Source organism: Microcaecilia unicolor, chromosome 11 (genome assembly GCF_901765095.1).
Source record: "Microcaecilia unicolor chromosome 11, aMicUni1.1, whole genome shotgun sequence".
NCBI classification, from domain to species: domain Eukaryota; kingdom Metazoa; phylum Chordata; class Amphibia; order Gymnophiona; family Siphonopidae; genus Microcaecilia; species Microcaecilia unicolor.
The window spans coordinates 92,508,068-92,524,019 of record NC_044041.1 but is presented as its reverse complement, the minus strand read 5'-3'; the positions used below and the strand labels follow the sequence as shown (position 1 = coordinate 92,524,019).

At 48.7% G+C, this 15,952-nt stretch overlaps 1 protein-coding gene across 1 annotated transcript in view; it reads left to right on the top strand.

Moving 5' to 3' along the window:
- MAST3 (microtubule associated serine/threonine kinase 3) overlaps window positions 1-15,952 on the top strand; it is a 208,209-nt gene that overhangs the window by 84,299 nt on the left and 107,958 nt on the right. The window contains 1 exon segment of the mRNA XM_030219481.1: window positions 7,256-7,344. Within this exon segment, the coding sequence (XP_030075341.1) occupies window positions 7,256-7,344 (89 nt within the window).

Sequence of the window (15,952 nt, the reverse complement as noted above, 5' to 3'; positions counted from 1 at the left end):
GATCTAGAAGACGTGATCCACCTGTCCACGAGTTTTCTCAAATCCCTGTATTGGTGGACGATTTGGTCCAATTTGACTCTGGGACGTCCTTTCCAAATTCCTCAGCCACAAAAAGTGCTGACTACGGATGCGTCTCTCCTGGGGTGGGGAGCTCATGTCGATGGGCTTCACACCCAGGGAAGCTGGTCCCTCCAGGAACGCGATCTGTAGATCAATCTTCTGGAGTTACGAGCGGTCTGGAACGCTCTGAAGGCTTTCAGAGATCGGTTGTCCCACCAAATTATCCAAATTCAGACAGACAACCAGGTTGCCATGTATTACATCAACAAGCAGGGGGGCACCGGATCTCGCCCCCTGTGTCAGGAAGCCGTCAGCATGTGGCTCTGGGCTAGCCGTCACGGCATGGTGCTCCAAGCCACATATCTGGCAGCCATAAACAACAGTCTGGCCAACAGGTTGAGCAGGATTATGCAACCTCACGAGTGGTCGCTCAATTCCCGAGTGGTGCGCCGGATCTTCCAAGTGTGGGGCACCCCCTTGGTAGATCTCTTTGCATCTCGAGCCAACCACAAAGTCCCTCAGTTCTGTTCCAGGCTTCAGGCCCACGGCAGACTGGCATCGGATGCCTTCCTCCTGGACTGGGGGGAGGGTCTGCTGTATGCTTATCCTCCCATACCTCTGGTGGGGAAGACTTTGTTGAAACTCAAGCAAGACCGAGGCACCATGATTCTGATTGCTCCTTTTTGGCCGCGTCAGATCTGGTTCCCTCTTCTTCTGGAGTTGTCCTCCGAAGAACCGTGGAGATTGGAGTGTTTTCCGACCCTCATCACACAGGACGAAGGGGCGCTTCTGCATCCCAACCTCCAGTCTCTGGCTCTCACGGCCTGGATGTTGAGAGCGTAGACTTTGCCTCTTTGGGTCTGTCAGAGGGTGTCTCCCGTATCTTGCTTGCTTCCAGGAAAGATTCCACTTTTTTCTATGGAGGAGGTTTGCCGTCTGGTGTGACAGCAAGGCCCTAGATCCTCGCGCTTGTCCTACACAGACCCTGCTTGAGTACCTTCTGCACTTGTCTGGTCTCAAGACCAACTCTGTAAGGGTTCACCTTAGTGCAATCAGTGCATACCATTACCATGTGGAAGGTAAGCAGATCTCAGGACAGCCTTTAGTTGTTCGCTTCATGAGAGGTTTGCTTTTGTCAAAGCCCCCTGTCAAGCCTCCTACAGTGTCATGGGATCTCAATGTCGTCCTCACCCAGCTGATGAAACCTCCTTTTGAGCCACTGAACTCCTGCCATCTGAAGTACTTGACCTGGAAGGTCATTTTCTTGGTGGCAGTTACTTCAGCTCGTAGAGTCAGTGAGCTTCAGGCCCCTTACACCAAATTTCATCATAACAGAGTAGTCCTCCGCACTCACCCTAAGTTCTTGCCAAAGGTTGTGTCGGAGTTCCATCTGAACCAGTCAATTGTCTTGCCAACATTCTTTCCCCGTCCTCATTCCTGCCCTGCTGAACGTCAGCTGCACACATTGGACTGCAAGAGAGCATTGGCCTTCTATCTGGAGCGGACACAGCCCAACAGACAGTCCGCCCAATTGTTTGTTTCTTTTGATCCCAACAGGAGGGGAGTGGCTGTGGGGAAACGCACCATATCCAATTGGCTAGCAGATTGCATTTCCTTCACTTACGCCCAGGCTGGGCTGACTCTTGAGGGTCATGTCACGGCTCATAATGTTAGAGCCATGGCAGCGTCGGTAGCCCACTTGAAGTCAGCCACTATGGAAGAGATTTGCAAAGCTGTGACGTGGTCATCTGTCCACACATTCACATCTCATTACTGCCTGCAGCAGGATACCCGACGCGACAGTCGGTTCGGGCAGTCAGTGCTTCAGAATCTGTTCGGGGTTTAGAATCCAACTCCACCCCCCTAGGCCCATGTTTTATTCTGTTCCAGGCTACACTCTCAGTTAGTTGGATAAGTTTTTAGGTCAATCTCAGTTATGTCCTCGCTGTTGCGAGGCCCAATTGACCATGTTTGTTGTTTTGAGTGAGCCTGGGGGCTAGGGATACCCCATCAGTGAGAACAAGCAGCCTGCTTGTCCTCGGAGAAAGCGAATGCTACATACCTGTAGAAGGTATTCTCCGAGGACAGCAGGCTGATTGTTCTCACAAACCCGCCTGCCTCCCCTTTGGAGTTGTGTCTTCCCTTCTCTTTGTCTTGCTACATATGAGACTGGCCGGCACGAGCTGGTTTCGGGCGGGAAGACGGCCGCGCATGCGCGGTGCGCATCGGCGCGCGAGGGCTAGCAAAGGCTTTTGCTAGTGAAGATTCCGATTGGAGGGGCTGCCGTGGACGTCACCCATCAGTGAGTACAATCAGCCTGCTGTCCTCGGAGAATACCTTCTACAGGTATGTAGCATTCGCTTTATGCCCTGATCCATAGGTTGGATCAGAGAGGTAGTGTTTGGTGGCAGGAAGACCACCTTGACGTTAGAGAGCCCGACATCATTCCTGTGTGCAGCACAATTATCACAAAGCAACAAAATCTGACGCCTTTGTGCCCGCATTCTAGTGTCTAACTTCTTTAGCCACTGCTTCCAAATTTCTTCAATCATCCATGAATTTGCGTTAGCCTCGTATGACACAGGAAGTCGCTTAACTTTCTTGAAGCAACAGGGCTGTTTGCTGTTTCCAATGACGAGGGGTTCCAGCTTCTCACTCCCATCCATATTACAGCAAAGGAGGATCGTAAGTCGGTCCTTTGACGTTTTACCTCCAGTAGTTTCGCCATGTTTGAATGCAAGTGTTCCATCAGGAATCGCTCGCCAGTAGAGACCGTTTTCGTCAGCATTGAAAATGTCACGAGGTGCAAACTCGTTCAAGATGGTAGGAGGAACTGAAACAACCCAATTTTCAGCACTAAAATCATCAGCGTCTTGTTTTTCACCATGCTGTTTCTTGAATTTTATGTTGTTCCTCTCCTTCCATCTTTCCAACCCTCCAACAGTGGCTTTGACAGTTAGTCCAAGACTTTCAGCTAGCTGGTCAGCTTTCTTCATAAGCAGTGGACCACTGACAGGAAACTGCTTCTGACTCGAGAAAACCACCGAAGAAGAGCATCTTCTACCTCCTCAGCTTTTCCCACCCATTTTCGTTTCCGTTGTGGATTTGTAGTGTTTTGCCAGTCTTCCATAAGCTGGTCTTTCTGCTTCAAGACACGTGAAATTTGACTGGGATTGACACCATATTCTTTAGCAATAGATGCTTGACTTTGTTTGTTTTCTAATTTTTTAAGAACTTCTATTCTTTCAGCCAGTGTTAGTCGTACACTTCTGCCGCCGCAACGACAACGACCCCAGTGTACGCTCTAACAACATTCTTTCGCTTATTCTGCCTGTGGCAGTTAATGGGGTGGTAAATTTGAAATGTCGTTGGTTGTCACGCGCCAATCGGCTTCCATATTCCGTGCGCGCGCTTATGCGGAGTCTTTCCTACAGAGGAGTGGTCTTAAACCATGCATATAAGCGAATCTTGCACTTTATCAGTGGTGCGCTAAACCAAAGTTTATCCCCATAGAAATTGATGGTGCCAAAAACGGGACCGAAGTACAGCATGCAGTTAAACAGGGTATGCACTTATCCGACGTGCACTTAAATGGAGTGCACTGTGTGTGTGTGTGTGTGTGTGTGTGTATATATATACACACAGAGACATTACCACCACCTCAATGGGTTTGGTAAGGGCTCCCCCCCCCCCCCCCCAAATGGCCCTGTGGCAAGTGCTTTACTTGCAGCACAGCCATTTCCTACAAGAAAGAGAGACTTCCCTTTTACCCGCTGTGGTAAAAGGGGGCCTCGGCACGCGTAAAAAACACGTGCCGATGCCAGCGCAGACCTTCTTTTGCCACAGCTTGGTAAAAGGGGCCCTCAAGGTTTTTTCTCGTTTCATCAATGTTCAAAGTACTAGAACAAATAATTTAGGTAAAAATAAATGTACATTTTAGTACTTAACACAGTTTACTTAAGTGAACGTAAAAAAGTTACTGCCTAATATAATACTTTTTGAGTAAAAAGTACAAGTACCACATTTACAATGAATGCAACTATTAATGTTTTTACTCCAAAAGAGTATTTATCATCGTCATTGACATTATCATCTGCATTAGAAAGTAGTGCTCTCTAATTCATCACTTGCATCTGTATCTTCATCTTCGTTATCATCGTCATGCTGTCCAATTACAGAGAAGGTTTTAATAAAGTTGGAATCATTGTTCTAACAATTTTTTGTCTGATAGCAAAGTCTGCTTGAATATCTTTGAGGACTGATGCAAGAACATCAAATGTGTGAGAATCCTTCAGTCTTAAGGCTAGACAAGTAGATTTCCTTTCCAAAGACTCTATCAACAGTCACCCCAATGTAAAATTTTCTAGTCTGTTGTGATATAGACATATGTCCGTTCACCAAGAATTGCAACCAGCTTTGGCTTCATTTCCGCTTCAAAGTGATTGAACTCATCACTGTTATGTTTTGACTGGAGTCCAGTAACCAGTTCAAGGAACACAGGGAACTCTGTTCTCATAGGCTGTATTTCCTGAACATCAAAATTTAAGATGAAATGATCCGCTGTTTGCATGACGAGGTTTGCAATAGCAAAATCCTGTTCCAGTTTATGCATTTGGTTTACTGAGGAATCGTCATTTACATCTGCCTTCCACTTTTACTTTTCACTTTTAACTACAAGCATCAGATGTAGCTGAGTAAAAGTAGCAAAAATCGGTGAAATTATTACTTCAGTTAAAGTTAACACATTTTTCTATACTTCTTTACAAGTAAAAGTGACCAAACCTTTGCTTAAGTACAGTAACTAGTTACATTTACTTAGACACAAAATGCAGTGATGTAACTATGGGGGAAATGCCTAGTGAATAGGGCTCTAAGTTTGTAAACTGCTTGTGACATTTATTTATTTAACACATTTATACCCCACATTTTCCCACTAGTTGCAGGCTCAATGTGGCTTACACAATAACATGGGTAGGCTACAGTTCAGTATAATATCATTAAACAATGTCATAGTAAAACATTAATCGTAAACTTATCGTCTAAGACAACAAAGATAATAAAAGATGATGGGAAAACAGGGTCCATAAATTTTGCTGAACAGATAAGAAAGAAACTAAGTAATGTCTGGATGGTACTACTTCTTGAACAGGGTGGTCGTCAATAATTTTCTGAAGTTTATATGATTCCGAGTTGATTTTAAGAGTTTAGGCAGTGCATTCCATAGCTGAGTTCCTATGAAGGAAATGCTTGATGCGTAGGTAGATTTGTATTTGAGGCCATTGCACTTTGGATAATGTAAAATTAAATAGGATCGGGAAAGACTGGAACTATTTCTGGGTGGTAGATCTATAAGATTTAACATGTATCCAGGAACTTCACCATAAATGATCCTATGAATCAAGGTGCAAATTTTAAAGGCAATACGTTCCTTGATGAGAAGCCAATGTAATTATTCTCGAAGGGGCTTGGCAGATTCGAATTTAGATTTTCCAAAGATTAGTCTCGCTGCTGTATTCTGTGCGGTGTGAAGTTTCTTGATTAGTTGTTCTTTGCAGCCTGCATAGATGCCGTTGCAGTAATCTAAATGGTTTAGTACCGTTGATTGTATTAGGTTACGGAAAACATCTCGAGGAAAGAAAGGTTTTATACGCTTAAGTGAAACATTTTCTTTGTGGTGCAATTTACTTGGGTTTCCAGTGACATGCTCTTCCAGCTAGGTGTCAAGATTTTAGGGTGCTTGAAGTAAGCAATGTGGGAGTAAATTAAGGGAGTAGTGAATACTGGATAAAACTTTGCCAAGAACAGATCAGGGACATTTCTGTAAAGCAGGGGTTCTCAAACCAGTCCTCAGGACACAAATAGCCAATCAGGTTTTCAGATGTTCCATAGTGAATTTGCATGAGATTGAATTGCATACAATGGAGGTAGTGCATGCAAATTTATCTCGTGCATATTAATTACGGGTATCCTGCTACAGAGTATAGGTGATAAGATGAAGGGGGAGGTAGATGGAGATAATCTACAGTGACTGACTGTGGGGAGAGAGCAACTTGGAAGACTGTGTGCACACCAGAGCAGAAGACCATTAATTGCTGACTGAATGCTGTATCACAATCATACAGCCTCCTGTGAGTTACGGGTTGCAGTTTGGCTGCTTCTGTACCAGAAATGTGGAGACAAGCCTTCCTGATCTCAGAGATGAGTAGCTAAGCCTATAAGGGTGATCAGGAAACCATGTAATGTGTTAAAGTACAAACAGGAAGGGATGGTAAGAAGGCAGACAGGTTCCTCTCCCCCCCCCCCCCCCCCCTCATTTATTAACTGCAAGTGATCTAAGCATTCTAGTAGAGAGGGGACTGCAGCAGCTCTCCCTCACCCGATCACCTGAAAAATGTATATTTTGAGAATCGATGGGTCCTTGAATATTGATCTTTGTCTGGCTATCTCTCATTAGAGATTTTCATTTGTTTTTCCCTAAAACATAAAACTGTCTCTGTAGTGTTCTCAGTCCTTATCTGACTCTGCTTGTGTATCCAACATTTGGTAGAAAATCTCTCCACACATTTTGTTATATTCCTAATTATTTTTTTTAAGTAATAGTGATCAGTTAACTGAGCAACCCAATTATTTTCTTGCTCTGATTGACTGATTTATTTTTTTTCAAGAGTGAGGTAGAGTTGGGAAGGTAATTTTAACATGGGGGCTAGGAAAGTTTTTGTTTTCTCTCTCTCTCTTGGTCATGTTATGGTTGCTTTGTCTGCAGTGATCAAACATTTAATCGCAAATTATGTACATTGTAGATCGGGCCAGCCCAAGTGTATCTGACACCCATTCATGTCCAGCATTTTCTTGCTTCTCCTCCCCCCTGTTATTCAGCATCTCTTCTTTTCCTTACTCTCCTCTCTCCCCAGTGTTCTGCATCTCCCCTCCCTCTGCCCCAATGAATTCGGTGGCTTCCCTTCCCTTCCTTACTCTTTCCAGAGTGGCATTGACACGGCAGTCTATATGCCTATGGGAGACATCGTGGTCGGCACAGGACTTGGAACATCAATGCATGGTCGAGGCCTGCTGGGTCCACATGTTCTGAAGCTGGCACGCTGACTCCCCCCCCCCCCTTTAATGGTTGGGCTGGCTCTGGTTATGCACAAAAGTTTTAAACGTTTCTTGTTTTATAAAGGATTTATTTTTCTTTCAGCTGTCGAAGCAGTAACAGGAAGAGCCTAGTGGTGGGAACACCTTCCCCGACCCTCTCCCGCCCCCTGTCGCCCTTGTCGGTGCCAACAGGTAGGAGAACCATGGATGGTCTGCAGCACCTCTGCTAAAAATCGCATGTTTGATTTTATTTATGTATTTACTCTGACTTAGCAATAATCTCTAACAAAATCCTGATCTAATTCACAAGACACATATTTCCACAGCACCCCAACATAAATAGCATACAAGTAAAATTCCACAGCACCGTTAAAATACAAGTACTATTTATGCTATCACACCATTAAAAATTGCAGATGATTCCCTTGATATACAACATTTAACCACACCATCCATAACCCCCACTAACCTTACAAAACAGATGTACCTCCCACACTAATACAAAATCTTACCCTACACCGCCACCCAAGTGCCATCTGCCATAACCAAGATTTTACAGGCTTTCAGAAATGCAGAAAAACTGGCCTTTTGTAGAATGTCATCCGGCAATTTGTTCTGCCCCAGTGGTCCTATGACAGAAAACGCTCTAGTTCACTGTAAGTATAGCAGCTTATTAGGATATGCTGCAAATTTTCCTTGCCGAATGAAGATGGCAAATGGACTGATAAAAGGGAAATGGGACTTGATATACCGCCTTTCTGTGGTTTTTGAAACTACATTCAAAGCGGTTTACATAGTATATTGAGGTACTTATTTTGTACCAGGGGCAATGGAGGGTTAAGTGACTTGCCCAGAGCCACAAGGAGCTGCAGTGGGAATCAAACTCAGTTCCCCAGGATCAAAGTCCACTGCACTAACCACTAGGCTACTCCTCCACTCTGTCACCAAAATATTTGGACGCTAGAGCATCTTAAAAACTAACATTAGAATTGTAAAAACCCCACAATACGAAACAGGCAATTAGTGCAACATTTCAAGAGCAGGGAAACATAGCATTTTAAACCTCCAGAAAGGTTAGAGACAACTGGCAGTGGCCCAGAAAAGGACTATCAAAACATAGCAGATGTCTGCAAAAGAAGCTGTGTAAGATGAGACTTAAAGATTTTAAGTATGTATACCGAGGAGGGGCGATGGGAGGATATGAACATTATCTACAAGAAGCAAGCAGTTCTCAGAGGAAACCATGTTCTAGAACTAGTTGACTTGATGCGCCAAGTAGGCAGGAGGTAATATTGGAAAATGATTTCTTTATGCAATGAATGGGCAGGTACATGGAACGACTTTCCCAGGGTGAGAAGAAGGGGTGGTGGAGATCATTACAGTAACAGAATTTAAGAGGAACCCAGAAAAGAAAGAAAAGCTGGAGATTGCCCAGAGTTTATGACAAAATGAAGCCCAGTTTGAGTAGATGAGATGAATCTGCCTTGCCATCATAAGCTGTTTTTACTTAGCGTCCCTCCAGACCGGCCCTGAAAAACTGATAGGCTGTGGACGCCTGACAACAGGTGGAGACAGAGAACTCTGATTTTGCATGAGCCAATAAGGTGCTTGCCCAACCTCAGCCCAAATCAGTATTCTCAGTCTCCAGCAGTTGTTGGATGCCCTTCAGCCTCAGTGTTTTTTCTTCTATTCTTTCTTGCTGTAAAAAAAAAAAAAAAAGAACAGTAGAGTAGATTCATCCTTCCCTTTATTTATAGTTATCTGTGCTCCTTAAGAATTTTCTTTGCTGACAGAGGTTGAGACCCATGGGGGGTTTTCTGAAGCCTCAGGGGTGCTACACTCATGCAGCCGAGTGCCTCCCCCCTTTTACCCCTGGTATTTTTCCTCAAGAGGTCCTGTGGGGGGTGTCGCTGTTGAAAAATTGAATACTGGCCTCAGTCCCTTCAAGGGAAGGGTGTCTTGAGTGCCGCAGAAAAATAACCACACTGCTTTAGTTAGCAGGACTTTAAAGCATTTTTTAAAAGTGTAAGAGAGCAGCACCCATCGGCTCCAGTTTCTTTTTTCACGCTGGTTGTTGTAGTTAGCTCTAGCGGCTGTCTCTCTGCAGATAAAAAAAACAGTGGTCATGGCAGAAAAACTTAAGCATTGTGCTGTTTGTCAGCAGCGGGGGATTACTGTCGCGGGCATCTGTAAAATTTGCACAGCTTCGGTCTCGGTAGGGCCCTCTAAATACGCAGACTTGACACAAGCAGGAGTTCCCAATAGCACGGTTCATTGTGGAGATCCAGCTTATCAGAGGATGGCAGCTCCCGTTTCGGCAGGAACTACCGCCATTTTGGAACATGACTGACCTGATAGATCTACCAACCAGAAACAGAACCGGATCATCACAAAGATACCTGAATCTCCACTACCCTGACTGCAAAGGACTCAAATACAAAGCAGCCTATGCATCCAACTTCTGCTATATAAGCACACAACTATGGAACGCTCTGCCAAAAGCTGTGAAAACAATCTACGACCATCTAAACTTCAGGAAATCACTAAAAACCTACTTGTTCAGAAAAGCGTACCCTACCAACCCAACATAAATGCCTCAACTCTGCAACACAGCAAAACCAAAGATCGTATTGGACACTATATAACCCTCCCTACCTTTGACCCCTAATGTGCTTGAAACATACCTACCTTATTCGACCTTAACATCACATTGTATTTGTTCCTCTACTGGACTTGGCGAACGCCTTACGGTACTATGTAAGCTACATTGAGCCTGGAAATAGGTGGGAAAATGTGGGATATAAATGTAACAAATAAATAAACCTCAGCTTTCCGTGGGACAGTGACCCCTGCAGCTCATGGCTCAGCCTGCTGTTACTTCTTTAGCTCCCATGGAGGTGCAAGGAAGAATCCACAAGGGGGGATTTCCTCTAGAGTTTGTCCTAGTGATGCTCAAATATTTCCTTCCATATCATCAAGCTGATCAATCCATAGACTGGTGGGTTGTGTCCATCTACCAGCAGGTGGAGATAGAGAGCAAACTTTTGCCTCCCTATATGTGGTCATGTGCTGCCGGAAACTCCTCAGTATGTTCTCTATCTCAGCAGGTGGTGGTCACACACAGCAGCAGCTCTGGCTAGGCCTCCAAGCCTAATCCTTAGGTTTTGTTGAGGCCTGGGGTTGAGGGCTCTTTTGAGCAAGTGCAAACCTGGTGGTGCCAGGTCCCTCCTTTTCTCCCCCCTCCCGCTGGCTCCGTTTAAAAAAAAAAAAAAAAAAAAAAATTTTAAACGTCTTTAAAGGCGTTTAATTCGACGTTTCTTTAAACGTTCATTGCAGCTACTCACTGGGACACCAGTTCGTTACAGCTCGGAGCGGCAAGCAGGTAATTTTACCTTTTTATAGCGGGCAGGGGGTTCCCCGATTCTTCTCCTCGTGGCATATGGCGTCGGAGGGCGAGGGCGCAAAGGGTCGCTCCCCGGATCGCTGGAGCGCTTCTAGAGGGGATGCGGGGGTTTTACAACCTGATTCGCCCTTGATGGGTGACAGTTTAGTGACCGATGAATGTCCCGGTCGTTCCTCCGGCGTGGCGGTTTTTTCCCGCCATAAACGCCCATCCCCCGCTCCTCGCCTCCGCCATCTTGGCCGGCCACGCGGCTCGGACGGCTTCTTCGTGGGCCGCCCTTGAGGTTGGAGACATTAATGCCATGAACGCCCTTAATTTGGGCGACGGCACAAAGCGGCTAAAGTTAAGCGCCGTTCTTCCCGCGCGGCTCCTTCGCGGAGTTTCGCGCCGGACGCCATTTTGGATGCGCAGCATGTCTCTCCCCCGCTATTGCGAGCGCCGGTTGAGAGTGCGTCTAGGGCTGTTGCCCAGGCTGCGGAAGTGCACAGTCTGGGGGGTTTCTCCCCCGAGTTTGTTTTGCTGCTGCATCAGGCTTTCCTCATGCAAAACGCTGCCCCTGCTCCCTCTTCTGATAAAGAGGTTGAGGTTCCCAGAGGTAAACGCCCTCGGGTTGATTTCCAGGCCTTGGAGGACTTTGTCTCCTCCGATGTAGATGAGGGCAGCGTGTCTGAGGTCTCCCAACGGTCCTTTGCGGATTCCTTGGAGGAGATAGATCCCCGCTCGGATGGAGCGGATGACCCCTCTGCAGAGCGGCTTTTTAGCCCAGAGGATTTGCCCAACCTGTTGTTACAGGCCATGGACACTTTGAAGATTTCCTCTCCGGAGGACGTCTCTCCCTCAGCCCCTGTTGGCTCTGCCATTATGCTGGGGACGAAGCGCCCGCCTAGATCCTTCCACGTGCATGATGCCATGCACACCTTAATTGCGGCTCAATGGGATGTCCCGGAAACGAGCCTTAAAGTGGCTAGGGCTATGTCCCGCCTCTATCCTTTGGCTGTGAGTGAACGTGAGGCCTATCTGTGGCCTTCCGTGGATTCTTTAATCACTGCGGTGACTAAGAAAACGGCGTTGCCGGTGGAAGGTGGCACGGCCCTAAAGGACGCCCAAGACAGAAGATTGGAGGCGGCCTTAAGGTCGTCCTTTGAGGCAGCTGCGTTAAATTTGCAGGCCTCAGTTTGCGGCTCCTATGTGGCCAGGGCGTGCCTGACTATGGTGCAGCGGGCTTCCCCCTCGGATCTTTCCTTGAGGGCTGATTGGCCGGCCCTGGAATCGGGCTTAGCCTATTGGCAGACTTGCTGTATGATGTCTTGAGAGCCTCAGCTAAGGGCATGGCTCAGACAGTCTCTGCGCGGCGGTGGCTTTGGCTGAAACATTGGTCGGCTGACCACGCCTCTAAATCCCGCCTGGCTAGATTGCCTTTTAAAGGCAAGCTGCTCTTTGGGGTCGAGCTGGACAAAATCGTGACCGATCTCGGCACGTCTAAGGGCAAGAAATTACCAGAGGTCAGGGCTCGGGCTAGTACTCGTCCCGGTACCTCCAGAGGACGGTTGCTGGAAGCCCGTCGGTACCGCCCGGGCAAGTCGGGTTCCTCTGCCCCCTCTTCCTTCAAGAGGAATTTCTCCCCCAAGCAGCATTCCTTTCGCAGAGACCGCCGTCCCGGAGGTGCTCACTCCGGTCCTCCCCCAGGGTCTCGTACCCAATGACGGGGCCTTGGTCCACGCCCCAGTGCAGATTGGAGGACGGCTGTCCTCGTTTCTGGGCGAGTGGACCACTATAACTTCAGACGCGTGGGTGCTGGAAGTCATCAGAGACGGCTACAAGCTAGAGTTCTGCCAACCCTTAAGAGACGGGTTTGTACTCTCTCCCTGCAAGTCTCCGGTCAAGCTGTGGCAGTGCAGCAGACCTTGGACAACCTGATCCGCCTGAGTGCGGTCGTTCCGGTGCCAAAAAATCAGATTGGCAAGGGACGTTACTCCATTTACTTTGTGGTTCCAAAGAAAGGAGGTTCTGTCCGGCCTATCCTCGACCTCAAAGGGGTCAATCGGGCCTGGAAAGTGAGGCACTTTCGCATGGAGACTCTCCGCTCTGTTATAGCGGCAGTGAAGGCAGGAGAGTTCTTGGCTTCCTTGGACATCAAGGAAGCGTACCTGCATATTCCCATCTGGCCTCCTCTCCAACGCTTTCTGCGTTTTACAGTCCTGAGACGACACTTCCAGTTCAGAGCCCTCCCTTTCGGGTTGGCTACTGCTCCGCGGACCTTTTCCAAAGTAATGGGGGTCATAGCGGCCTTCCTGCTAAAGGAAGGAGTACAAGTCCATCCTTTTCTGGACGACTGGTTGATCCGAGCCCCCTCTTATGCAGAGTGCGGCAAAGCTATGGACCGGGTAGTTGCTCTGGTGAGCTCCCTGGGATGGATCATCAACTGGAAGAAGAGCCAGCTGCACCCGACTCAGTCCCTGGAGTATCTGGGAGTTCGATTCGACACCCAGGTGGGCAGAGTGTTCCTGCCAGACAATCGGATTGTCAAGCTTCAGGCTCAGGTGGACTAGTTCCTAGTAGCCTCTCCTATTCGGGCTTGGGACTACGTGCAGCTGTTGGGCTCTATGACGGCCACGATGGAAGTAGTGCCCTGGGCCAGGGCTCATATGAGACCACTACAGCTATCTCTGCTGCTGCGCTGGACTCCGATGTCGGAGGATTATGCTGTGCGCCTTCCCGTGGACCCAGCAGTGCGCAAGGCGCTGAGCTGGTGGACGCAGACAGACAAGTTGTCTGCAGGATTGCCTCTGGTGACCCCGGAGTGGATTGTCGTCACGACAGACGCCTCTTTGATGGGCTGGGGAGCCCACTGCTTGGGAAGGACAGCGCAGGGGCTCTAGTCTCCTGCAGAGGCAAGTGGTCTATCAACCTCCTGGAACTCAGAGCCATTCGGTTGGTGTTATTGGAGTTCATCCCGGTACTGGTGTTGTAGCCTGTACGGGTCCTGTCGGACAATGCCACGGCTGTGGCCTATCTCAACCGCCAGGGAGGTACCAAGAGCGCCCCTCTAGCCAAGGAGGCTATGAGTCTTTGCCAGTGGGCGGAAGCGAACCTGGAGCAGCTTTCAGCGGCCCACATTGCCGGAATCATGAATGTCAAGGCGGACTTTCTCAGTCGCCATACCTTGGAGCCCGGAGAGTGGCAACTATCTGCTCAGGCGTTCTTGGACATCACGAAGCGCTGGGGCCAGCCGAGCCTAGATCTGATGGCGTCATCGGCCAATTGCCAAGTGCCGCGCTTTTTCAGCAGAGGACGGGACCCTCGATCCCTGGGAGTAGATGCTCTTCTCCAACAGTGGCCGACACAAGAGCTTCTCTATGTGTTTCCGCCCTGGCCCATGTTGGGCAGGGTGCTAGACCGGGTGGCAAAGCATCCGGGCCGGATAATCCTGGTGGGTCCGGATTGGCCCAGACGTCCCTGGTATGCGGACTTGATCAGGCTCTCAGTCGACGATCCTCTGCGGCTGCCAGTGGAGCAGGGTCTGTTACATCAGGGTCCCGTGGTGATGGAGGATCCCTCCCCCTTTGGTCTTACGGCCTGGCTATTGAGCGGCAGCGTCTGAGAAAGAAGGGCTTCTCAGACAAGGTCATCGCCACTATGCTGAGAGCGAGGAAGCGCTCTACTTCTACGGCTTACGCCAGGGTTTGGCGTACCTTTGCAGCGTGGTGTGAAGCAGGCTCACTTTCTCCCTTCACTGCTCCAATTTCTTCAGTGTTGGCGTTCCTGCAAGAAGGTCTGGAGAAAGGCCTGTCGCTCAGTTCCCTTAAAGTCCAGGTGGCGGCTCTGGCTTGCTTCAGGGGCCGCCTGAAGGGTGCTTCCCTGGCTTCGCAGCCAGATGTGGTACGTTTCCTCAAGGGAGTTACTCACCTGCGCCCTCCTCTGCACTCAGTGGTGCCTGCGTGGAATCTCAACCTGGTGCTAAGAGCATTGCAGAAGCCGCCTTTTGAACCCTTGTCGAGGGCATCTCTGAAAGACCTGACTTGAAAGCAGTCTTTTTGGTGGCTATCACTTCAGCCAGAAGAGTTTCCGAGCTCCAGGTGCTCTCATGTCGAGAGCCTTTTCTGCAGTTCACTGAGGCAGGAGTGACTATTCGCGCAGTGCCTTCCTTCCTGCCCAAGATTGTTTCTCACTTCCATGTGAATCAGCAGCTCTGTCTCCCTTCCTTTCGTAGGGAGGACTACCCAGAGGAGTACTCCGCTCTTGAATATCTGGATGCGAGACGAGTCATCATCAGATACTTGGAAGTGACCAATGATTTCCGGAAATCGGATCATCTGTTTGTCCTGTTTGCAGGTCCTCGTAAGGGTCTGCAGGCTGCTAAGCCTACAGTGGCAAGATGGGTCAAGGAAGCCATTGCAGCGGCTTATGTGGCCGCGGGGAAGGTGCCGCCTATCCAGCTGAAGGCTCACTCCACGAGAGCTCAGGCGGCCTCGATGGCAGAGGCCGGATCCGTCTCCTTGGTAGAGATATGCAAGGCGGCAACGGGGCTTCGGCTCATACATTCTCCAAGCATTACCGTTTGACTGTGGCTGCACGGGCGGAGGCCCGGTTTGGAGCTTCAGTGTTGAGGTCAGGGATTTCTATGTCCCGCCCTGGGTGAGTACTGCTTCGGTACATCCCACCAGTCTATGGATTGATCAGCTTGATGATATGGAAGGTAAAATTATGTATAATCATACCTGATAATTTTCTTTCCATTAATCATAGCTGATCAATCCATAGCCCCTCCCAGATATCTGTACTGTTTATATTCTGGTTGAATTTTAGGTTCAAGTTTAGCCTTCAGTTACTTCAGGAGGACTTCGTGTTCAAGTTCTTCTTTCACTTGGATTCTTCAAGAGTTGAGACGAGTTTGTGTTACAGTGAGCTGCTACATTCCTCTCCCCTCCGTTTTACGGGGCTGGATTGAGACATAAATTCTGCCGGCACTCCCTCCCGCTTCGTGCGGCTGTAGGGCAGCTTTGTACCCCTCCCGCTTCGGCGGTGTTAGGGTCAGTCAGCTCCTCCCGCGGTTGCGGTTGCAGGATAAGCCAGATCCCCCCGCATCGGCGGGTGTGGTGTCCCTCCCCCGCTCCGCGGGGATGAGCTGGACGGATTCCCCTCCCCCACTTGTGTGGGGATGAGCTGGGTTAATTCCCCTCCCCCGTTTCGGCGGTGGTGAGCTGGGCAGAGTGTCCCTTCGTGGGTGTAATTCTCTAAGTGCTGAGTCCTGCGGATGGAGCTTTGATATCGACATACTGAGGAGTTTCCGGCAGCACATGACCACATATAGGGAGGCAAAAGTTTGCTCTCTATCTCCACCTGCTGGTAGATGGACACAACCCACCAGTCTATGGATTGATCAGCTATGATTAATGG